At 42.7% G+C, this 24,314-nt stretch overlaps 1 protein-coding gene across 3 annotated transcripts in view; it reads left to right on the top strand.

Annotated features, from left to right (window-relative positions):
* Positions 1-24,314, top strand: part of NDRG1 (N-myc downstream regulated 1) — a 113,198-nt gene that overhangs the window by 64,757 nt on the left and 24,127 nt on the right. For all 3 annotated transcript variants that reach the window (XM_063131160.1, XM_063131158.1, XM_063131159.1), the window contains exons 2-5: positions 8,584-8,662; positions 9,887-9,922; positions 22,039-22,144; positions 24,081-24,201. In XM_063131160.1, the coding sequence (XP_062987230.1) occupies positions 8,600-8,662; positions 9,887-9,922; positions 22,039-22,144; positions 24,081-24,201 (326 nt within the window). In that variant the 5' untranslated portion in view covers positions 8,584-8,599. The remainder of the gene's footprint in view (positions 1-8,583; positions 8,663-9,886; positions 9,923-22,038; positions 22,145-24,080; positions 24,202-24,314) is intronic.

Here is a 24,314-nt window from a genome sequence, read left to right as displayed (position 1 = left end):
CCTTGGGAATAAGGTTCATTGAATTCAGTGGGGCTTATCTTCCACATAAAGTAGGGATAGGATTGGACTGGTGTTGGGGTTCTTCCATTCCCATTATTATTTTTAATACTGTTTTTATTGATTTTCAAGTAAGGACAAATACAATAAACACAGAGAGTAAAAGAAAACACTCAACAATACAAATGTTCCCACAGCACCACTATAAAAAAACCATGGGTGTTCATACCTTCAATAAGCACTTAGTAAATATAGAAATCTTAAACAAATCTATACTTTCTGGTACAGAAAAAGATGCAGGTTAAGTTAGAACCTCTGACCAAAAGGATTCCTGAGTCATTTGAGGTCTAGGTTTGCCAGGATTCATATTATTAAATGAGAAAAAGTCCAACCAGTTTTCCAAAAATGTGTCTGACGTTATTTCCCCTCTTGCTAACCTGCTATGTTGAGTCAACTTACCATTTAAAGCTAGTTTCCAAATCTTATCAAACCAGCATTGATGGTCAAAAGATCTGTTGCTTTTCCAGAAGTGGGCAATTTCCCACCTGGCTGCACTTGGATTCCCATTTTTAACTTCTTCAGGCCCCCTGGTAGAACAGTGATCAATGCCGTTTAAGTTTTTTTTACTGGTTGGTTTAATGGTTTCACTGATCTTTACCAGTGGAAATGGATAGCAGTTTCAGGTCTGATTCAAGACTTCTCAATATCGCCCTGTGAATCCTTAAAAGTAAGGAAACTTCAAATTTGAATGTTTTATATAAAATGCCATTAAAAAAAAACCTAGCTCTCTTGGTAGTGTCTGGAATTCAAAGAATGTTAAATTCTTTAAATGGAAAGTGCTTGACTTCACAGAGTTCAGGTCCACTAAATTCATCTCTGAGATGGATTGAAGAAAATGACTTCTCTTAAAGTTCTTTTAAAAGAATACCTTCAAGAGCAACTTAGGCACATGTTAAATGACTGTGTGTGTGTAACAAATTGTGTGGCGGTGTTGCATATTCCATTTCAATGCGTAAATAGTGTGCAGTTAAGGATGAGCCTGTTTTTACCTATTTTGTCAATGGCTTGTTTTTTTAATGCCTGCATTGGTTTACAGCTTCTGTTGCAGGCATAGAATGAAAATTACATTTCATCTACTTTGAGCCGATCAGGTGACTTTGCTAGGAAATGTCAACAGTAAAGTTATGTATCCATATACACTGTCCTCCCTCCCTCCCTCGGATCTTATCTGGAAGGAGGGTGTTATAGGTGGACTTTGAAACTGGACTGCTAAGATAGGAATAGTGAATTTGAATCAGGAGGTTCAAATTGGTTGGTTTTGGGCTAGAACAGTTTGATACAGGTGGCTGCCTCTATCAAATTTGTAGATTGTGGCTGTAATGAAGATACAGTTGAGAGGCTAGAATAAATGCTATACTTAATTTTTGTGAACCGCTCAGCGCTACGGCTATTGGGCGGTCTAGAAATGTAATAAATGAAATAAGTAGACTGCACATGGATTGCTTATTATCCCTTATAGCTGCTAGGATATGAAGAGCCATGTGCCAAAAGCCTTTTCCAAAACATTAGATTCCTTCCAGAAAGAAGGTTGAAGTGGCTATTAATCAAGAAGTGGGCTTGGCTTGTGAGATTATGGGTCCTAATTCCTCTTCATATACCTTGTACCAACAGTGCAACAAACAGCATTTTGGAGATCACTTGCATAATCAGACACAAATAACTTCAAAAGGTTGCCTCTTGATTCCTAATGGGTCACTTTCAGCTAAGTAAAACTGACATTAAGTCGTGTTTAATTGCAAAATGAACTCCGCTAATAAGACCACTTCAGTTGAGTTACCCAGCTTCATAATAAAGGGGTAAAAATGACTTCACAATTGGCGCTTACAGCTTGGTTATAATGAAACAGCAAAACCTATATTTAGAAGAAAAAACTGAATGGCAAAATTACACCTTTGACCGTCTAGGTTTTAATTGTAACATATTCGTTGGTGATCAGGAGTTTAGTTGACAAGAAAACTGTATAGGATCTTTTGTGTCTAAACTTAAGAGCAAGAAACTTTGAGAGGGTTTTGTAAATGAAAGTGTACCATGATTGTGATACTAGAGGCTGTAGAAGACTTAAGATATGCATGTACAAACACAGCTTCCCCTCTTTGTCTTTGTGCTCCATGCAATAAGGCAGTGAGGGATGGGACACTCTATAGATGTGGACATCTATCAGCTTGGGGTCCCCATCCATATGACCTAGTGCAGAGATGTACCCATGAGGAAAATGGTAAACTACACCAATGGTATAGTACTGGCTTCTCCAGTGTGTTGTCCTATAATTCCTTATCATTGACCATGCTGTTTGGGGCTGATGGGCATTGCAATCTCATACATCTGTAGGGCACCATATTAGGGAAGGCTGGTACAGTATGACTTTGTAACACCAAAAGGGTGTCGTCACAACACGCTAAGCCATGGTTAGGGTAATACCCTTTTGGAGCAAGTGGTTATTGAGCATGTTTAATCCGTGGTCATGTAGCCACCTTGGTTAGGAATGGTTCACACGACACACTAAGTCATGGTTTACACAACACACTAAGGGCGTTACTAGACGAGGCTCTAGCGCGCGTTACCTTCCGCAGTCACGTCGAGGCTTCCAGATGACGTTCACGAGGATCCGCCGTTATCCCGCGGTGAAGCCTCTTTCTCCCGACTTTAAAAAAGTGAGTTTTAGGACGCCTTTTCCTGCTGTCCCGCGGTAATTCGGAGTACGTGTGGGAGGATGTGAGGTCACTGCGGTCCGCACTGGGCAGGAAAAGGCGTGCTAAGGGGGAGTGGTCAGCGGCTTCGGTCAAGCCGCCTCCGCCATTTGCGCGCAGTCCGGCAGCTGGGGCAGCGCGGCGGAGCGGCTTTTTTTTTTTATTTCCCCAGTGACAGTTTGCGCAGGAACGGAGGACCGGAAAAGTGGCTGGTGACTCCTTGCGGTGGGCAGCTACCGTGGCCGCATAATGGCGGTGCTGTACGCTGCCTGTTAGTGTGGGTACCAGGCTGGCAGAGGGCAGAGCTGTTTGTGGGCTGCTGCCATGGCTACGGCCAGATGTGGGTTGGCTCCTTGGGATGGGGCACAGGGCACAGAGGCGATCATCGCCGCCGACACCTCAGAGGCATGATGGGAGATGTAGGCACAGAGTGGCCATGCAGACGATTGACCTCGGGTCATATGACACCCGCCACGACCCCCATCAGGAAGTGAGCGCATCAATGTTGACCCTCAACAGCACCAGCAGCACTTCGGCTGGCACTGGCACTGCCGCCGCTGCCGCCGCCAGGGCCGGCGGCGGCATCGCTGACGGCTGCGCAAGTTTGCGGTCTTTCGGACGTGCGCAAACCGTGCAGCGAGCGAAAAAAAAAGCCGCGGCAATCAGGCCGGTGTGGCTGCGCAACCGTTCTCGCGGCGGCAGCAGCACAACCGGCGCAAACTTCCGCCACAAATCGAAGGCAGGTGTGGATGATGAGGCGTCACGGCTGAACGGGAAAAGCCGCTTTCACCGCTCCTCAACGACGGAACACCCGGTACGTCTAGCAACGCCCTAAGTCATAATGTTTGGCTCAAAATGCTTAACCATCATGGTTTAGCGTGTTGTCTGAACCGGGTGACTGTCACATGGTCATGTATTTGGGGGCTCACTGTGGCCTTATCTTTCTCCTTCCCAGTTTGACAAATTTGTGTGATCCGTTTGAAAAGAATGTGCAGCTCAATTAAGGGCCATTATTTCTAACAAGTGTGACAGTATTGAGCTTTAATCCGTAACTAAATTGGCAGGAATTGCATTTAATGAGTCTGAAGTTGATGGGAACCTATGAGGACTACGTAAGCAGGCTATTCTGTTACAAGACCTGGTGACCTCTGAGTTGGCAAAAGGCAGGGAAGGGAGCAGGCGAGAACGTTGTTCAGCATTCAGCAGTAGATTTGCCAGAATGAATAGCCTTGGCTATAAAGCAAGCTTTGTATTTTGACCTTTTGAACATAGGAACAGTTCTAAAATTATATATATATATACAACCATTAGTACGGTCATGCAATTAAACTAACCGAAGTGGCAGTACTATGAGAAAAAAATACCTTGCACAGAGGATAGGAAAGCAATCAACTTCTCATAGTGACATCCATTAGATGTGGCAGAACAATCTACTGGTTTGTAGATGTTGACACATCTTAATGGGCAGGGATCTTGTTTTAGGGCCAGAGTTTTCAAACTCAACCTAGTATGATCTCCAACCAGTTAAGCAATACATACCTTGAGCCTTCCAAGCAACGCTACTTCGTTGGTTCCATGCAGCTGCATTTCCTGATCACTATGCTCAAGGGAGCCACACTTTGCATTAATTCATAGAATCATAGAATAGCAGAGTTGGAAGGGGCCTACAAGGCCATTGAGTCCAACCCCCTGCTCAATGCAGGAATCCACCCTAAAGCATCCCTGACAGATGCTTGTCCAGCTGCCTCTTGAAGGCCTCTAGTATGGGAGAGCCCACCACCTCTCTAGGTCACTGGTTCCATTGTCGTACTGCTCTAACAGTCAGGAAGTTCAGCTTTGTTTGAAAATTCGTAGCCTTCTCACAACATGGGGAGCTAGGCACAATTCACCCACTGAAATGGAAAGTTATTTGTGAAGTAACTTTTCAGGTGATTTGGTGACTCTTTGCTGTTGTACTACCGTGCATAAGGACTGTTGAACCTGCCTAAAATACTAAATCATGTCATTACCTACTATGACTGGTAGTGGCTCTCTTGAGATCTCAGGCAGAGGGTCTAGTCTTGCTGCCTCATATCCTTTTACTGGAAATTCAGCTGACAATTCTCTGGTATAAAGAATGGGCATTGCCAATACCTATGAGCCGTTTCCTGTTAAACTCAAGTTTTGGATTGGTGAGAACAGCATAGAAATCTGCTTAATATAAATGTCCTCCCCAAACCTGTTTCTCTCCAGATGTTTTGGCCTCTGATTCGAAGTCCAAACCATCTGGAGGATAGTAGGTTGGGACAGGTTGACCTACTGCATGAATAACTTGCATGAAGCTCTACTTCTAAGTACTGCATGTGTAAATTGGGCCTTATATTGGGGTCGGGTGGGGGGAGAGAAGTAGGCAAGAACAGGAGATGCATGCTGTATAGAGAAAGGGCTGTGGCTTCATGGTAGAGCCCATGCAAAATGTTCCAGGTTCAATTCCTAGAGACACTAGGTAGGGCTAGGAAAGAGTCCTGCCCCAAACCCCCGAGAACGTAGAGTAGATCATATTGAGCTAGATGTAGAGTAGATCATATTGAGCTAGATATGTATCTACCTCAATGTGATCTAGAGGGGATCTACACTGCATACTGAAGGCGCTTGTGTGCGCCTCCAGTCCGGCCCGAAAATGATTGTGTAGATCCCGTTTGGAAGAGGTGGAGGAGGAGGCAGGTGGGGAATCTGGCCGCGTCCTTGCCACCGCCGCCCACCTCCCCGCCAGCCTCCTGCTGCCGGCGAAAGAGCCACTCGGCTGAAGAAGGCGGGGTGGAGAGCGGAAGAAGCTCTCCGACCCGCGTGGCTCTTTCGCCGGCGGGAGGTGGGCGGCAGCAAGGACACGGCCGGATTCCCCAGCCGCCTCTTCCTCCGCCTCTTCCAAACAGGATCTACACAATCGTTTTCGGGGAGGACTGGAGGCGCACGCAAGCGCCTTCAGTCCGCAGTGTAGATTCCCTCCTACTCTACATTGACGGGGAGGGGTTCTCGGGGGTTTGGGGCAGGACTCTTGTTGAGTCTCCAACTCATCTATAAAGACATTGTTTACGCCATTGTCTACAAGTCCGTTTGTGTCTAATCTTATAGAAACGCTCCCCATATTTTGTCATGAGATGGAGATGAGAAGCATTCACATGACTTAAAATTATAATGTAGGAGGCTGTCCATAAGGAACTCATGTCCTTAACTGCTTTGAAGGAGCCAGAGAAGAACTCAGAGGAGTCCGTCCATGTGCTCTTAACTCCCTCTAGAGGCAGAAAGTTTCTAGGCAGCCATCGGTGTTCTGTAGACCTCCGCCTTTCTCATTATGGTCCACATGTCCGGTGCTAGCTCTGCTTTTGCCATTCCCTCTCTTTTACAGTGCATCCCTCTAATACAGCCTTCCTCAACCTGGGGCGCTCCAGATGTGTTGGACTACAACTCCCAGAATGCCCCAGCCAGCTGGCTGGGGCATTCTGGGAGATGCACTCCAACACATCTGGAGCGCCCCAGGTTGAGGAAGGCTGGTCTAATACAAGGCAACCTCACATTCTAGATAATCTATTTTTCTTCTATAGATTAACTCAGCTTGGATAATGTTACAGGTTAATAGCATGGAAATACCTCATTCCCCCCCCCTTTTTTTTTTAAAGTATCCAGAAGCCCTATAAAAAGCTTGATTGACAAAACCCTTTTCAGCACTTAATGTTTCAGCTTTTAATTATATTGCGGTGCTGTTGAAGGATTGCTTTTCTGTTTAATGCAGCTGACCCAAAGTATGTGCAAACTTCATTATGGGTCGCACAGGCTGCAGGCTTGTTCTGTAAGCCACCCCCTGCTGGAACATGGCAGGAACCCATTCTTCAGCTTCCTCTCCTGTAGTTCCCTTCATTAGTTTTACGCAGTTACTTGAAACGAACAGACTGGTATGTTCCCTTCAGTGTACTATGGGGAAAACTAATCAGCCATAATGTTCTCATACTTTGTCCTAACCTAGCTTCTATTAATTCAAGCAAACTAGGTTGAAGAGGTTATAACTGTGTGCTTTGTAGTTTAGGTATATCCCTGGGTCCCCAAATATCAAACTCTGTAATCTTTGTCTCTAGATAAAACATACACACACACTAATTTGCTAACTAGGGACATGTCTACACAAATGCTGGTAATATAATTGCAGACATCTCATAATAACATGGTCATTTGTGATGGACATAGCCATTTAAGAGGAGGTCTTGGCATATTCTAAATCGGCGTTCCTCAACCTTGCACCCTCCAGATGTTTTGAACGGCAACTCTCATGACTGGCCAAGCTGATGGGGTATTTGGAATCCAAAACATCTGGAGGGCATCAGGTTGAGGAAGGCTTTTCTGAATAACAGGAGAGAAGGTAGCATCTGAAAAGGATTTCACGCAATGTGTACTAGTCACACCCCCAAATGATGGTGGGGTATTTATTTATTTATTTAAAACATTTGTATCCCACCCTATATCATTTAGATCTCAGGGCGGCGTACAGATAAAAGCATACAGTATAAAACAGTAAATATACACAGCTAAAAACAAATTAAACCAACGCCCCCATCACCCCAGTATTGCCAGTGGTCAGGATGATGGGACAGTCCATTGACATCGGGGACCCACAGTCGGGAAAACCTGAGCTAGGAGATTAAATTGATCTCTACCAATCTCAATCAGTGAATTGGTGGAGGATGTGCAGAAGCAATATCCAGCACTGCTAGATAAGATGCTGTTCACCTTCAAAGCTTTTCACGGTCTAGCTCCTTCCTATCTCTCCTCTCTCATCTCACACTATTGCCCCGCTCATGCTCTTCGCTCCTCTGATGCCATGTTTCTCGCCTGCCCAAGGGTCTCTACTTCCCTTGCTCGGCTTCGTCCATTTTCTTCTGCTGCCCCTTACGCCTGGAACGCTCTTCCAGAACATTTGAGAACTACAAGTTCAATCGCAGCTTTTAAAGCTCAACTAAAAACTTCTCTTTTTCCTAAAGCTTTTAAAACTTGATGTTGTGCGGACTTTATACTGTTAGTTTTACCCTACCCTGTGCCTGCTTACCCTACCCTGTACCTGTTTGCATTCTCTTCCCCTCCTTATTGTTTTACTAGGATTTTATTAGATTGTAAGCCTATGTGGCAGAGTCTTGCTATTTACTGTTTTACTCTGTACAGCACCATGTACATTGATGGTGCTATATAAATAAATAAATAAATAATAATAATAATAATAATAATAATAATAATAATAATGCACTTTTCAGACACTGCCGGATACATGGCCTAGTCGCAGATCACCTGTTTTAACTTTGCTACCTGGGATTAGCTAGTGACAAGTTTGGCCCCTGCGGTGTCTGACAATCATGCCTGTATGCCTGGTTATGGAAGATGAATAGGAGTGATGCTACCTGTTTAATGCTGACTGTCCTGGTTATTAACATTTCCCCTCCTGTAGTGTCAATCTAACTACGCAAATTGAGCTGCATTTGTTGCAAACCCTTACTTCAAATAGCAGAGGCCACTGTTGTGGGTCTGAACTCTTCTCAGAGTCAAAACGTTGCTGCGAGTGTCAAGAGAATTACTAATCAGCTTTGGAAGTCAAACATTCCTAATGGGAAATGCTGGAATTGAGCTTATTCTGTTCCATGCAACTTTTCATTGCATTACCTAGTCCATGTGCCGCACGTTGTGTTTTATCTCCATGGTGGTTTATACAGCTTTACATCTCTCACTTTAATGAATATAATAAGATTAAAATTGCAGAAACTTCATTTTGTGTCTGGAAAATATCGGAAGCAATCAAAACGAATGTCCTTGGCTTTTTTAGGTACCAGCTACTGACAATGTCAGGGGAAGGCCAAGACTCGCATATTACGGAGGTGAAACCGTTAGTGGACAGAGAAGAGGTAAGCTTGAACGGCTGAAGGATCACCGGTGCTCACAGGAGCTTTCCTCCAGGTGCTTCTGCCTTCAGAGTTTAGGTGGGTAGCCCCTGGAGTAAGGGCCTTTTTAGATATGGGGCCCTATCTCTGAGGTACTCTCCCAGGGAAGTTCACATCGCTGAACACTTCTGCACCAGGTGGAGAATTTCTTATTTACCCAGACCTTTTATCATGTAAGTTCAGTTTTAGCACTGCTGCTTTATTCTGCCTGACTACTTTTAGTATTTTTATATTGTTTTCTTTGCTGATTGTTTTAATTTTTGTTCTTAAGCTACCCTGGGAGTAGTACAGCTTTCTCCAATCTGATGCCCTCTGGTTGTAGGCCTGTTGTTTTGTACTACAACTCCCACCATTCCCGATCATTGCTGGCTGGGGCTGATAGGAATTGAAGTTCAATACATCTGAAGGGAAAACAGGTGGGGGAAGGCTGGAGTAGTAGGAGTAGAAGCACTGAAGGGCCAAGTATAAATAAATGTGAGCTATCTAGAATTGCTTCTCATGACTTGTCTGTCTTGTCAGCAGACAAATGAACCACGCTGGCTTGCTTGGGAAGTAGTGATTGGGGGTGGGAGGAGGGGAAGGACGTGGGGGGGGGGCAGGAGGACAGTGCAAAATTATGTTCTTGGGTAGGGGATAGTAGATGGGGGAAGTATTTACTTCAGCTGTCATGCTGCTCGAAATAACTCATTAAGCACTTAGACTGCATTATATTGTTGCCTCTATAATCCTCCATGGCTTCTGCTTTGGTGTAAGAATGACACAGGTGGTGATGACAGGGCCTTGGGTGTTCTGCATAGCCGTCATGTCATGCTGATTGGAATACCCAGTTAACTTCTATGGCGTACGTGGGTGTGATCTCTTGCACTTGCATGTACACACTTCTTTACCCCCACCTTCATACTGTAAATATTTGGGTTGGATCCAGAATTAGTCAGACTCTTTGATATAAATGGGATTTAAAGTGGTCATTATTAACTTCAGCGGTTTTACTCTTTAAGTCTGCCTAAGCCTGCATCCAACTATATTTTGGAGTCCGTGTTTCACAAAGCTTAATTCTAAAGTAAAACTTCTGAGCTCTTAAGCCAATATGAAACAACTCTCTACAGCTTTTGTGTTTTAGAATTTAAGTGAAACCTTCTACATACTTTCCCCTCAATGTGCTGTAATTATTATGCATTCTTTTTCTAGGGCATCACCCAGCTCCTGCCTGACTTTGATGTTCAGGTAAGCGTGTTTACAATTTCAGAACTCTAAAATGTTGGAACACAACTAATCATATTGTAGATTCTTAACTATTTGTGCCAGCCTGGTGCCCTCCAGTTGTTTTGGACTACAACTCCCAGCATTTGTGACCACTGATCATGCTGGCTGGAGAAAATGGGAGTTATAGTCCAAAAGACCTGGAGGACACCAGGTTCAGTAAGGCTGATCTGTCCTGTGCTTCACAGAACTAAAAACATTCTGTAATTATATTAAGAAATCTTCATAAATCTTTGTAGAAACACATCAAGGAAAATGTGATTATAGCAGTGTGAATGGGAAAATTGCTGCAGATACACCAGCAATTCTTCAATTTGTTGTGGTCCATTGTATAATCACCTCACGGCTCTCATATTGGCTTCTAAAAACCTATGAATAGTGAAGATTAGTGGCTTGAGAAACTGGCTGCTTGAATTGTAGACTGACTTATACATGTTTCTCTAAGTCTGTATTTTCCAAACCTCCGGTAATAGGCATTTTCCTGAATTAAGATCTAAAAAAGTTTACTTTTGGTGCACAGAAGAGCCTTGCTGGATCAGACTAAGGGCCCATATAGTCCAGCACTCTGTTCATACAGTGGCCAACCAGCTATCGACCAGGGACCTGCATGCAGGACACAGGAGCAACAGCACCCTCCCACCCATGTTCCCCAGCAACTGGTGTATATAGGCTTACTGACTCTGATACTGGAGGTAGCACATAGCCATCAGGACTAGTAACCCCTGTTAGCCTTCACCTCCAGGAATTTATCCAGCTCCCTTTTCAAGCCATCCAAATTGGTGGCCATCACTACATCTTGTGGTAGTGAGTTCCATAATTTAACTATGCGCTTTGTGAAGAGTTATTTCTTCTTTTTTTTTCTGTCCTGAATCTCCCATCAATCAGCTTCATGGGATGCCGTTAGATTCTAGTATTATGAGAGAGGGAGACAAATACCTTCCTATCCATATTCTCCACACCATGCATAATTTTGTACCCTTCTATCATGTCTCCCCAAACCTTTTTTAGTCCAAGCTAAACAATCCCAGCTGTCTCATTGGCTTCCAATTCACTTCAGAATCCAATATAAACTTCTCCTGTTAACCTTCAAAGCTTTTCACGGTCTAGCTCCTTCCTATCTCTCCTCTCTCATCTCACACTATTGCCCCACTCGTGCTCTTCGCTCCTCTGATGCCATGTTTCTCGCCTGCCCAAGGGCCTCTACTTCCCTTGCTCATCTCCGTCCATTTTCTTCTGCTGCCCCTTATGCCTAGAACGCTCTTCCAGAACATTTGAGAACTACAAGTTCAATCGCAGCTTTTAAAGCTCAACTAAAAACTTTTCTTTTTCCTAAAGCTTTTAAAACTTGATGCTGTGCGGACTTTATACTGATAGTTTTACCCTACCCTGTGCCTGCTTACCCTACCCTGTGCCTGTTGGCATTCTCTTCCCCTCCTTATTGTTTTACTATGATTTTATTAGATTGTAAGCCTATGCGGCAGGGCCTTGCTATTTACTGTTTTACTCTGTACAGCACCATGTACACTGATGGTGCTATATAAATAAATAAATAATAATAATAATAATAATAATAATAATAATGTTATAACCTTCCTGCACAGGGGAGATGCTCCTGCCCCTTGATCATTTTAGTTGCCCCCTTCCTTTTTTTCTTTTATTTTTGTTTGGCAAAAGTTAGATTAGCCTCAGGTAAGTCATACCTTACATAATGTACATACCTGTCTGTACATTACTGATTTGGAAGTGCCTCTTGATTAAGAAGAAAGCCCATTTCAGGGAATCATCCAGAGATGTAACAGACAACTCCTCTCTGGGTGGTTGCTTACAGCTCACAGGAGCCAATGATTTAAGTTCTATCTTACAACATACTATTATGCCCCAGCACACAGTCTGGGACAGAAGCTGAGTTATTCTGTCACTTGAAATAAACTTGTTGACTTGAGATTTCCCCTTGAGCATTGCCCAAAAGATTATCTTTCTCTTTGGGTTTGATGTAGTTATACTTCAGAGATTAATCAAACCGCAGACCAAGTATGATTGAAAATCCTACAGAAGTCTGTTGAAAACACAACTAGAAATGAGTAGCCCAACCCTGTAGTTCTGACAAAGTGGTTGCTGGCGTGCTGCTGCTTTGCTCAGCACAAACCAAGCTGCATTATCTGCTTAGCTAGCAGAACCACAGCAGCGATAATGCAAGAATTACAACAGCCACTCCATAGACGAGGGATGGGGGAACGTGTGACCCTCCAGATGTTGTTGGACTTCAAATCCCATCAGCCCTAACCAGACTAGCCAAAGGTGAAGATTATGAGAGTCGCAGTCCAGCAACATCTGGAGAAGGCCACATGTTCCCCACCCCTGCCATGGACCATAGCAACTGTGCAGTACTTCATATTATATTGCATCCAGACTACACTTGTGTAACCTGCTTAGGTAGAGCACCAGTCAACAGGTAGTGATGTCTTGACTGTTGACATCACCCAACCCGTTTCTTCACCTATGCTGTTGCCCTCTAGAGAACAGCCAATGGGTTGCAAGGATAAGTGCAGCTGCCTCCATCTTGGACTTCCACAACTTCAGATCTTAGCCCAACGTTTAAGACTCCAGCTGTAGGCATTGGCAAGTGGAAGTTCAAATCCTGCTCCCAGCTCAATCAAATGCTCACAATCTATATTATGAATACAAATAATAAATGTGGGTAGACATAGTTTTGAGATCGATTTTGTAACAATAAGGTCCATAGTAGTAGCAGGACACCATGGCCATTAAAACAGAGCTTGTATTAAATCAGGGTGTCACAACTGTCCAACGAAATTACATCACTTCTAGCTTTCTAATTGACTGAATAGATAAAAAACCTTACTGGATGTAGGAAGAGCTTTCCAGCTCTTTATTTTGTTGCCGTGATTTCAAGAATTCCCTTGTGTGCCTATTTTTCAGAGGCCAGACCTTCCTGCTACAAAATCAAAGGTGGCCTAGAAGAGTTGAGCACTGTGGCACTAATGCCCATTAGCTGAACTCTTCTTAACACCTTGCTATTTGGGTTTACTACAAAGCCTTAGTTTCACTCTGCCAAGATGAGTGCATTCTCTTCTTTGAAATTGCCAGACTGAAGTGTCCATGTGGTGACAGTGTAAAGGAGGTGGAGGAGGGGACACTTCAATATAAGGGAGGGGTGGCATCACATGATGTTTCTGAAGTTTTATATCTGGTACCAAACAGACACAAATGAGTACCTAATGTCTGTTGTGTGCTGTGCCCTGAGCATATTAAGAGCATTAAACTTGCCATATATAGCTTCTGGGAGGACAGTGTGTGCTCATGCCATGCTAGTCAGACGTGCTCACCTGCCAAAACCAAGCTACTTAGGCCTTGGTGTAATTGAAGTTGTCAACCTGTGTGTGGCTGATTGACCTCCCATACGAAAGAATGCCTCCCGCATTAAAAGCAAAACAAAAAACTAGCACATTGGGAGGAAAAGGTTCTAGGGTGACAACGTTGTTTCTTTCTGGTTAGCTTTTTTTTCTCGCTTGTGGGGGAACATTCAATCATGTGATACAGATCAGATTCGGTGACAACGAAACCTAAGTTCTGATAACACTTGCATTGTGTACATAAATAGAGAAAATGGTTATTACATAGAATGCTTTTGAAATGTAGGACCTGCTTTGGTTGTGGGGTGAGTGGATTGCTGCTCGTTTAGAGCAAAACTGCAGGTGTAAAATGCTGTAACTTTCAAAGCAGCACTTTTGCAGGTGTGTTTTACTTGTGGATCAGAAGTACCGGAAATCCCCTGCATTGACGTTGCACTGAAGTGTTGCTAATTTTTTGTGCATCCTTCGAAAAACATATAGACTCCGTGGAATATGCAAAGTGCTTCCGTTAAAACATACATGCTCCTAAATTAAAAATGAATCTAGCTGTCACACCCTCCACGCTGAGGTTAGTATAACTTCTAACGCAGGCCTGTTTTGATCAGACAGACTGAAAGAAGTTATGATTATTGCTGATGTTCCCATGTTGCAACTTTGACTGTTGCTGGAATTTTGGCCTTGTGCCACACATGAATCACTGTGGGGATGTTGCATCACTTTTAAACAAATAAGGTTTCAGTGAAATGGTTTCAGGCTCCCTTAGGCAATGTTTTAATTTTTTTTTACAGTAGCCTGTTTTCTTTATTAGAAGGTACTTTGGTTGTTCTAATAGAAAAGCAGGCTATAAACAAACCAGAACAGCAAACCATTAACCACAGATTACAATGGCTAAAAGTACTGCCAACACTGAACAAAACGTGGTCATAATAATGCATCTCCAGGAAGATAACTGCACGGTCCATATTCACTTGAACAGCCAAATTAACACTTGCTTTAGAGTTGTACCACCTCAAGAGCCCATTCCTCAGAAAATGTAGCCCATAATAAAATAAAATATGTGAACAGGAGGCCTTTGTTATGTATATTAAGACACATCATTTTCTTGCCAGCCTTGATCCTAGAACAGGAGTGGAGAACTTCTTGTCTCTCTGACAGCCAAATTAAATTTTGGCGAAGCTCTTGGGGATGGCATTCCAGTGGTGGGTGGGGCCAAAGGTAAAGTGGGGGGGGTAAAAGGCAAAAAGGGTGGGGCCCAATATGCAAAAAACACCAGCGCCTTGCAGCTTAACACCTTTACTGCCAGTAACTAAGCCTTAAGGGTGGCATTTCAGCATCTTAGAATGTGGGAAATACGTGCAACAAAGCCAGAAAACCACCTACCAGTCAGTGGTTAGGGGGTAAGAGGATGGTGCTGGGGGAGGAAGCAGGTCCATTTGGGGAACTCTGCAGGGCTGAATTTGGCCCCCTGGCCTGAGGTTCCTCACCCCTTCCTAAAATATAGCATTAGACGGTTCTGTCAATTTATCTTGTTAGTTACCACCAGTACTATTGCTTGATTGTTAATCTCTGTTTGCCCAGAGGTGTATATATGAAATATTGTGTGTGGCGTTGGAGAGGAAAGGTACTGAGGGCAGGGCTTTTTCAGTTGTGGCACCAAAGTTCTGGAGCTCAGTCTGTCCCTTCTCTGCTGGCATACCAGTGCCAGGTAAGGGCCATGCTTTCCTTTAGAGCTTTGGGGTTCTCTGCGTTTTGGTGGCACTCCTTTGGATCCTCTGCAGTTGCTTTCTGCCTGCTCTCTTGTTTTTGCCTCCTGCTGCTGAATTTAATTAATTAATTAATTAATTAATTAATTACATTTCTATACCGCCCAATAGCCGGTAATAATTGTTTAATTATTGATTATTGGGGTTGGTATTTATGATCTGACAGTTGGCCACATTGTGAAGCATTTTCTTTGGCTCAAAAAGCTTATATTAAAATACTTTTCTAAAAAAAAGAAAAATGTGGGGATGTGCAAAACTGCTGAGAAAGTTTGCTCGTCTCCACCTGTGGCGTTTTTCACATGTATGTCCAAAGCTGACAGTCTGGATGTTTTGAGAAATGCTGGGTTTGAGTTGACATAAGATGTGAGAGTTTTTCCTGTACAGTTTCATCTGTAATGGCTCCTCCATACATGTAAGTCATCACTCAATGCTGCAGTCATGTGACGAACATGCGGGCCTGAACTGATTTCATTTTATTTCTTACATTTACATCTCTCCAGGAGGCATTTCCTGGTAAGAAGTATACAAATATAGCATGCTAACTACCTAGACCAGCCTTCCTCAACCTGGGGCGCTCCAGATGTGTTGGACTGCATCTCCCAGAATGCCCCAGGCTGGGGCATTCTGGGAGTTGTAGTCCAACACATCTGGAGCGCCCCAGGTTGAGGAAGGCTGACCTAGACAAAGCCGCTTAACGGCTACCTGATTTCTGCCAATTGAAAAGGCAACATCCCAAAGGGTCACTCCTGTTTCTACATTTGTGCTGTTAATGTGGCTAATTCATTTGGAATTGGCATACAAATGTCTCCTCTAATGAAGACAGTTGTCAATCAGACTAACGGATGTAGTCCAAACTCCAACGGACATGTTTATCTAACAGCCACGTGCAATTGTTTATCCTCCTGAGCTGGAATCTGCCTTTTTAAAGGCTAGGGATGCATGAGCAGATGGCATGGTTGTCTTTATCCTTCTATCGGATTAGTGTACCTTGGGTTCTTTTCTTTCCAAGATAGTGTTTTAATACAAATCGGTCAGTAAAGAGCCTCTTACTACAACACTGACGTTGATTAGGATGCTCTGCCATCTGCTTTTAGGGTGCCACATCTTTAGGAGGGAAATTCTTCTTGAAGTCGCACCAGCAGACGTCTTAGGTCAGTTAAGAGATGAGAATTGGGGCGCTCTGTCATTGTGAGGCTGGTTTTGATTTCGCTGTGTCCTCGGTGCTGTCTTGCCTTCCCCCTTGCTAGTAAACTCTTGCACGAGGAAGTGTTCATTCCAATTAATCATCCGGTGACAGGATCCTGAAATGCATAATCAAGAAGAATGGAGCTGATTAGGAGGAAGGCAGCAGCTGGAATCTTACAGCTGTGGCAGTGGCTATGTTTTCTGCCACAAAATCCAGAAACTCAAGCGATGTTGATGCCTGCAGCTGAGGCAAACAAAGAGCCGGTTTATACCACAACAATGTTGATTACATTATACAAGGTCTGCTAACCATCTATGGGTTACTTCTCATGACATGGCTGTTTTGCAGGAGCAGCTTGACAACGCCCCATAGGCACGTCTTGATTCAGTTGTTTGAGTCCTTCCTGGCTGTCTGGCACCCCTCCGTGCTGTTGTGTTTACTGTGGGATGGGTAGCACCCAAGGTGGATAAAAATATTTTTTAAAAAATGATTTTTAAAAAAATTTAAATCGGATTTTTTTCATTTAAATCGGATTTTTTTTTTTAAAAAAAAAAACTTTTTGAGGAAAAATCTATCTAATGATAGTTTTCTATTTAAGATGCAATTATAATCCAAAGGTTATTCATCATGAAATAAGAATTCGTTTTTAATTATGAAGCTGTTTAATTTTTTTGGTAAATGAATTCCATTAATCCATTCACAATGTCATGCTCTTCCAGAGGTTTCTGCAGGATTAGTTTTCTCCTTCCAATAAAGTACAGCAGAAAAGTTGTCCAAATATGAATGATTAACCTATCAAACTGGAGATAGTTCACCTTGCAATAATTTCACAATTATCTATCTATGATGTGATTCTAATAGTATAACCAAATCAGTATTTATTTATTTTTGTTATCACTGTAAAACTAATCTAAAAAGTTGCTATTCTAAAAATGAACTTCATCTGGTAAATATTAAGATTATACCGGCAAGAATGAGTCTTTGGTAACTCTGAGTTGTGTAAAATATAGCGAGGAAGGGTGCCCTTTTTTGGGGGGGGGGGGGGTGTCACATGATTAAATTGAGTCTTTCTGAGTAATGATTTAAATCGTGATTTAAATCAAAATGATTTAAATCAAATCCACCCTGGTAGCACCACAGTAGCATGCATGGGAGGAGAAATTCGCTCCCTTCACATTTTTATGCAAACTCACCCAATTTCGGGCTTTCGAACCACTGTGTGATCTGAAACTCCTTTGAAATGCGCCACTTTCCCAAATTTTGCATGGGATTTTTCAATCAAAAATGAGTATCAAAATGTGTGTATGTTAGAGAAAATAATGTTCAAGATTGGAAAATGACTTGCAAAAAATGTGTATATTATGCAAAAATGCATGTGGTAGCAGAAATATGCACAAAGATGCTTATAAATTGCCGTTAGTTAGCACCACCACAGAGAAGCAGTTCCCATGCAGCTTGCTGTGTGTGTCTTGTGTCTCTGTTTGAAAGCCTACAATATATCCTAGTAAAGGTTCTCTTTCCCTGACTGGCCTGGCTTATCCTTAGGGCTTAGAGTGAGATGCAACTATTAATAATCTGATCTTGCTGCAAGGATTGGATCATTTCTATATTGCATTCCTCTTCCCAAAAGCCCATGCCATTTTCTTTTGGCTATTCCATCATGCCACCTATGCACACTTCTCTCAATCGCTAGAGCACTATACCACTATTGGATATATATATTTTTTAACCATCCTGCACCATTTTTTGACACTTGGTTCTTCCAGATGGAGGGCTACTGGTGCTACCCGTCAATGGAGCTATTTTTCTCAGCGGATTTTCTTGGTCAAGAAAAAATGATGGAAGAAGTAGGAAAATGCAGGAGGGCTATAAGTTGAAGATGTTGTCATCTGAACACCCACACGCTCTGTAAAATTCAATGAATGAGGCAGGACAACTGCATGATAAAAGCCTCATCTGGAAGCACCCAGTATCAATCTGCTATTGGGATGCAGTGAACTCCTTTAATATCCTAACATGGAAATAAAAATGATTGATTTCAAAATTACTCCAGTTTAACATTGTATATCCTAATCTATTCTAATAATGTAGTCTAACTCAAACTGTTGGGGTCCATTGAACCCCACAATATTAATAATGTCAGCACTGAATCCCAAGAATCCAGTTTTCCATCAAATTTTTGAGATCCTCTAAAGAAAGGTTTGTTGCCCTATTTCAGTTTCATGTGGCACATACAGAGAGCAGTGTGCACTGAACAGATTATCAATTTGTTTTACAAACATGCAACATGTGATTAGGGAAAAGATACAACCCACCAATTAGTCCTTCTTGGCCTGTAAGGAAGCCCTGGAAGAGTAAATGGAAGAGAAAGTAAATCAGAAACCTAATGTGTAAGTGAAATACTGGGCTCATAGTAAATCATGGAAGTTGTCCAATGTACCCCAGTTGCCTAATAGGGGGTCCTTCCTGAAAAGTAATACAACTAATGAAATGGTTTTGCAAGTTTGCCCTGTGAGACTGTTAGTTTCTGTATCGAAATAAAGTCAGCCCAAAGCAGAATTAACCCTCTATGATAAAATTGACTCTTACGGTGCAGGGTTTTTTTTATTATAATTTTCTTCGTACACACTGGAATATATTGGGGGGGGGAATCCAACATGCCTCCCCCCAAAAGCTTTTTTTAGTGCTCTCAAAATTGTATATAATCACACACAAAAATGTATTTATGACACAGAAAAGGGCGACGTTATTTCCCCCTTTATTTTGTGACGCTGCTGGTGATAAAATTGAAATCGATTAGCTTAGGTGTTTGATAGTTTCACTTTCTTTCCTATTCATTTCAGTAGGAGTAAATCAGACCCCTGATAGCTTGGTAAGTTGAATGTAAATTTAAAAAGTTGAAAAGCAGATGTAGGGAGGGGAGAGAGAACAAGACAGCACAGGATAACTGACCCCATAATTGTGGAGGAATACGTGGAGATTAAAATGGTTTGGTTTTGCTAATGAAATAAAGCAAAAAGTTTTACAAATATTTCAAACCGTTTTTGGGATAAACAGCAATATCTAACACTACCCCAGTCAGGACTATCATGAAACTGGGTTGCATTGACAAACAGAAGGCTGTTAGGAAAGGTATTTTTGCAGCTCTGTCCAAAAGACCGCACGTGAGTATGCAGCTCCACGTTATGGGCCGTTCCAGACAATGAAACCCCATACTGTCTCCTCGCTTCCCTGCCCCCCACAGCTGATGTGTCTGAGCTGTGTATTTTGGGCTCTTGCAGTCAAACCTGTCTTAAATCCGAATGACGTCCCTTCTGAACTAGTTTGTATTAAGTTGTGGTTTTTTTTCTAGTGAGGCATTATGGGAGTCGTGAGCTTAGGTAGAGCAACAGCTTGGCTATATAACCCAGCTTACCACCGAGCCCAAGTAAAATCTGATCCTTATTTTCCTCTGTGGACTCCTTGAGATTAACATCAAACTGCACTGTCTAAAAATGGTGCTGGATGTGGAAGATACTGCCTATTTATTACATAATGCCGTAAGTACTTTCAGCAAGGAAAGGGGAAACAAAATTTGAAATATTTAGTTGTAATTCACTTCCAGTTTAGCACTGGAGGTGCTTAAAGGCTGGTTCTGGGGTTAAATGCCATTTTACTGAAGTACCTTTCGTGTGCTTAAAATCTGGAATTAGACGAACCCTCCTTTTCTTGCAGGTTAATTCTCTTGGTGGTTTTGAATGCTGGATACAGTGGGGGTGTATTCCTGAACTATGTGACCTGGAACAAACTTTGTGTACCCATTTTTCAGATTTCTGTGCAGGACATTGTGTAGTGCAGGACATATTTTTGTGAGCCTTCCAGAGTGCTTAATACTGATGGCTTTGACTATCAACCAATTGTATAATGGACACTTGCTTTCTCACTGCACGTAGGAGAATGTTGTAGACCAAGCATAATTCTGTGTTGTTGTTTTTCATAAAAAAATAAAATTTCTAAATGCTATAATGTCAGTTGCTGTGACCCCTCTACACATCAGTGCTTATATTAATTCCAGAAACAGGAGCCAATAGATGACTAGAAAGTGGCAGTCCTTATTTCAGGGATGGTATTTCTTCTATGGATGGATCCGTCCTTTCACATATTTTGATATAATATTGCCTCAAGAGAGTAGCAGTCTATAATGCAGGCATAATCTTTCTTAATTTGTAGCTAATAATTTCAGACAAATAGTTTAAAAAAACTATTATTGGTTCCAGGAATAGACATGAAACAAAATCCTTGCTGCTAATTTTTTGTAGATACTAGAATTCTATAATCTAGTCTACTACTATAATCTAGTCTCCTACAACTCCTGAGGCAGACATACTTAATGTGCAAATATTTATATTTCTTTATTTAACTTATTACTGCCCCCTAGTCAAAGCTCTTTGTGTGCTTTAAAAATGTATATGTGCTTTAAAATGTATATTTCTAATCTCCTTTCTGCCAGAAAGTGCAGGGTGCTGTACTTAGCATTCCCAGATGGTCTTCCATCTAGGCACTGATCAGATGCAGACTCACTTACCTTGAGCAAAGCAGCTATATCATGTGCTTTCTGACCTGGGCCTGAATTCAAAGAAGCAAAATCGTAATTCCATCATGCTTCCAGAATAATTTATTTTATTTATTTATTTAAAGCATTTTTATAGTGCCGCCTCACCATTTCTGGCATCGAGGCGCTTTACAATAACATATAAAACAATTCCATTAAAACCCTCAACCACATTGAGACAATTCCATTAAAACCCTCACCCTCAAACCATTAAAAGCCCTCAACCCAATTTAAACCACCCCCTCCCCAGACTCTTGTGAAAATAGAAACGCCTTACAAAGGCGTTTGAAGCAATTGAGAGTGGGAGCCTGTCTAATCTCCAGTGGCACATTGTTCCATAACCGGGGGGGCAGCCACTGAAAAAGCCCTGGCCCCGGCACATTCCAATTTGTAACCGGGGGACCATCAGGGCACCCTGCTCCCGAGAGCGAGTCTGCCAATGGTGAGACCCAGGAGAGAGGCGAGTGCTCAGGGATCCAGGACCCAAGCAATGCAGGGCTTTATACATGGTCAACAAGACCTTGTATTTTATTTATTTATTTATTTATTTATTTATTTATTACATTTTTATACCGCCCAATAGCCGAAGCTCTCTGGGCGGTTCACACCCTAGCGCACCCTAGCAGCCACCGGCAGCCAATGGAGCTCTTGAAGCACCAAAGTGATAGAAGACCATTTTGGGAGCCACTTGACCAACCTGGCTGCTGCATTTTGTACAGCCTGTAGGTGTTGGATTTGCTTCAAGGGAAGCCCTGCATACAACAGGTTGCAATAGTCCAGTCTGGAAAGAACCAGGGCCTGGACTGCGGTGGTAAGATCAGCCTTTGACAGAAAGGGGCGAACATGATAAAAGCATAGGGACTGGTCAAGAATATGTGTCAAGAATATGTGTGCAGTGAATTATAGGGATTTGAAATGTGAACAAAATTTTCCTGCTTATGTTAAAGAATATTTCACCGCTACCAAATTGGTAGCCAGTTGTTGGAAAATCAAGGCGTTACTGATGGACATAACTGTAGTTGTGCTTGTGTAGATTTACCATTATCCAACACAGCTTTGCTTAGAGTTACCTGTGGTTAAGGAATTCAGATCACCCTTTGTTGGATGTGAGAACTTTTTGTTGGCGTCTGAGTGGTGTGCTTAATCCACAATCTTCTCTCTTGCAGGAACAAGATGTTGAGACAGTACATGGACTTGTCCATGTCACCATGTGTGGAACCCCCCGATTAAATAGGCCTGCCATTCTAACGTACCATGATATTGGACTGAATCGTAAGTGTGTTCGTGAGTTGGTTCAAGTGGGATGTGTCTTGTCCCTATTCATAATGAGTGTGCTTCAAAGAATTGCTTTGCTCAACCTTAGCTGCTTTGTCTTCTGCTGCGTGATCTAGAGCAAGTGAAACATTGAATAAGATGATGTGTTAATATAAGCAAGCCATTGGGTAGAATTATAGAATCATAGAATAGCAGAGTTGGAAGGAGCCTACAAGGCCATCGAGTCCAACCCCCTGCTCAATGCAGGAAGCCACCCTAAAACATCCCTGACAGATGGTTGTCCAGCTGCCTCTTGAAGGCCTCTAGTGTGGGAGAGGCCACAACCTCACCAGGCAACTGATTCCAGTTCTAGTTTGTGATGGGCAGAACTTTCCTAGGTGTTAGAGAGTAAACATGAGTTGATAGCGGCAAATATGTCAGAGAAGCAGGCACTTCTAGGAATCCCACACCAAGTTCTCATTATTTCCATTGTGTGTTAATTCTAGGTTAATTTCCTCTTGTCCATACTGATCAGTGTGACTGCATGATAGCAAATAATCTAAAGCTGCCTTTTAAATGAGGGCCCATGTGTACAACCAAGCAGAATGTGTCAGAGCCTGTGTCTCATCAGAAATCGGAGCTCCTGAATCTTTATGTCAAATTGATGTCCAATAAATATGAAGTAGATTTGTCTGCTTAAATTCCCCATCACCATCCTTTTTTTCTCCTGTAGCTCTTTCTCCCCTCTCTGGGTGAGATGGATGGGAGGAAAACATATATAAGCGGTGAGGGGGTGGGGTGTCTGACTTTTTAAAACAGACAAACTCATGGCCAGGAAATGCCGGTTTGTGCTTCCGAAATGTGCCCATTCAGGCTATTCCCATCTCTCTTCAGCCATGATTTCTAAGATCCAGTGCTTTGCACAAGGTTCATAGAAAAACATTCTTGGGGCTGTCCAGTGCTAGCCCAAGACATGTTGGTGCCCCCTTCCATTCCATGTACAAAAGATGACTGAACTGACAATTGATTCTTTCTCCAACACTGGCAAAGGGACAGTATCCCTCCACCGTAAGGCAAGCTGTGTGGCACACAGCTTTTTCCTCCAACACCTTGCTGCCACCTCCTAGCATCTGCCGCCTGAAGCAGCTGCCTCACAATGCCTAATGATAGGGACAGCCCTGGAGTTTCCCCAAAATTATGAATTCTCTCAAAGGCTGTAGAGTTGGGAAGTTCCTTGAAGGTGATTCTAGCCCAACTCTTGGCCAGTGTGGGAAATCCATTACGACAGCATACATGATGGTGGCCATCCATCCTCTGCTTAAATACCTCTAACTGAGGTGAGCCCGCTACCTTCCGAGTCTCCGTGTTCCACTGATAACAGCTCAGTCTGTCAAAATTTGAGTCATCCCGTTTAGTAACTAGAGTGGTCCTGTAGACTCACCTTACCCAACCTGGTGCCCTCCAGGTGTGCCGGACTGCAACTCCCATCATTGCCAGGAAGTAGAGTGTTTGCTGCTGTGTAATAGGCTTATCTGTCCTAAATGTTTTGTGATGAAATTGGGGGTAGTGACTGAAATAAACTGAGGTAAAAAATGTATGAAAAGCTTGTCTTAGTTGGTGGGCTGCAAAAATACAGAGCTCAAGCAGTACCCCATGGTAAAGTTTCTTCTGAAAGGCCTGTTTAGTTAGTGCCCATCAGGCAAACTTGACTCCTTTTTTTAGTACTGACTTGTCTTGGTGAATTCTGTTCAGAGTCTGTTCTGATGAAGTTACATGGTATCGAGGAGTGAGGGCCATATTCATTCTTCCTCCGAAGTAAAATCTTAAAAGAGCTCTTTCAGATACCGTCCCATGGACACATTCTTGTTGTAATTTGAGTATTCCTATTTCAAATGCACACGGGCATTAATGTCTGTACCTTTCCTCCCTTGTCCTCTGCTCTTCTCCTCTAAAGACAAAACTTGCTTCAACCCCCTCTTCAATTTTGAAGACATGCAAGAGATCACGCAGCATTTTGCCGTTTGCCATGTGGATGCCCCAGGGCAGCAAGATGGAGCAGCGTCTTTTCCAGCTGGGTAAGCTTGTTCTGCACACTTTATTTAATTTTTTTTAATTTTTTTCTACATTAATTATACATACAACATTACAATAATAAAAACAACAACAACAAACAACTACTACATACATG

Source organism: Elgaria multicarinata, chromosome 7 (assembly GCF_023053635.1).
Source record: "Elgaria multicarinata webbii isolate HBS135686 ecotype San Diego chromosome 7, rElgMul1.1.pri, whole genome shotgun sequence".
NCBI lineage: Eukaryota > Metazoa > Chordata > Lepidosauria > Squamata > Anguidae > Elgaria > Elgaria multicarinata.
The sequence above is the reverse complement of the archived record's forward strand: the minus strand, read 5'-3'. Positions and strand labels throughout refer to the sequence as shown.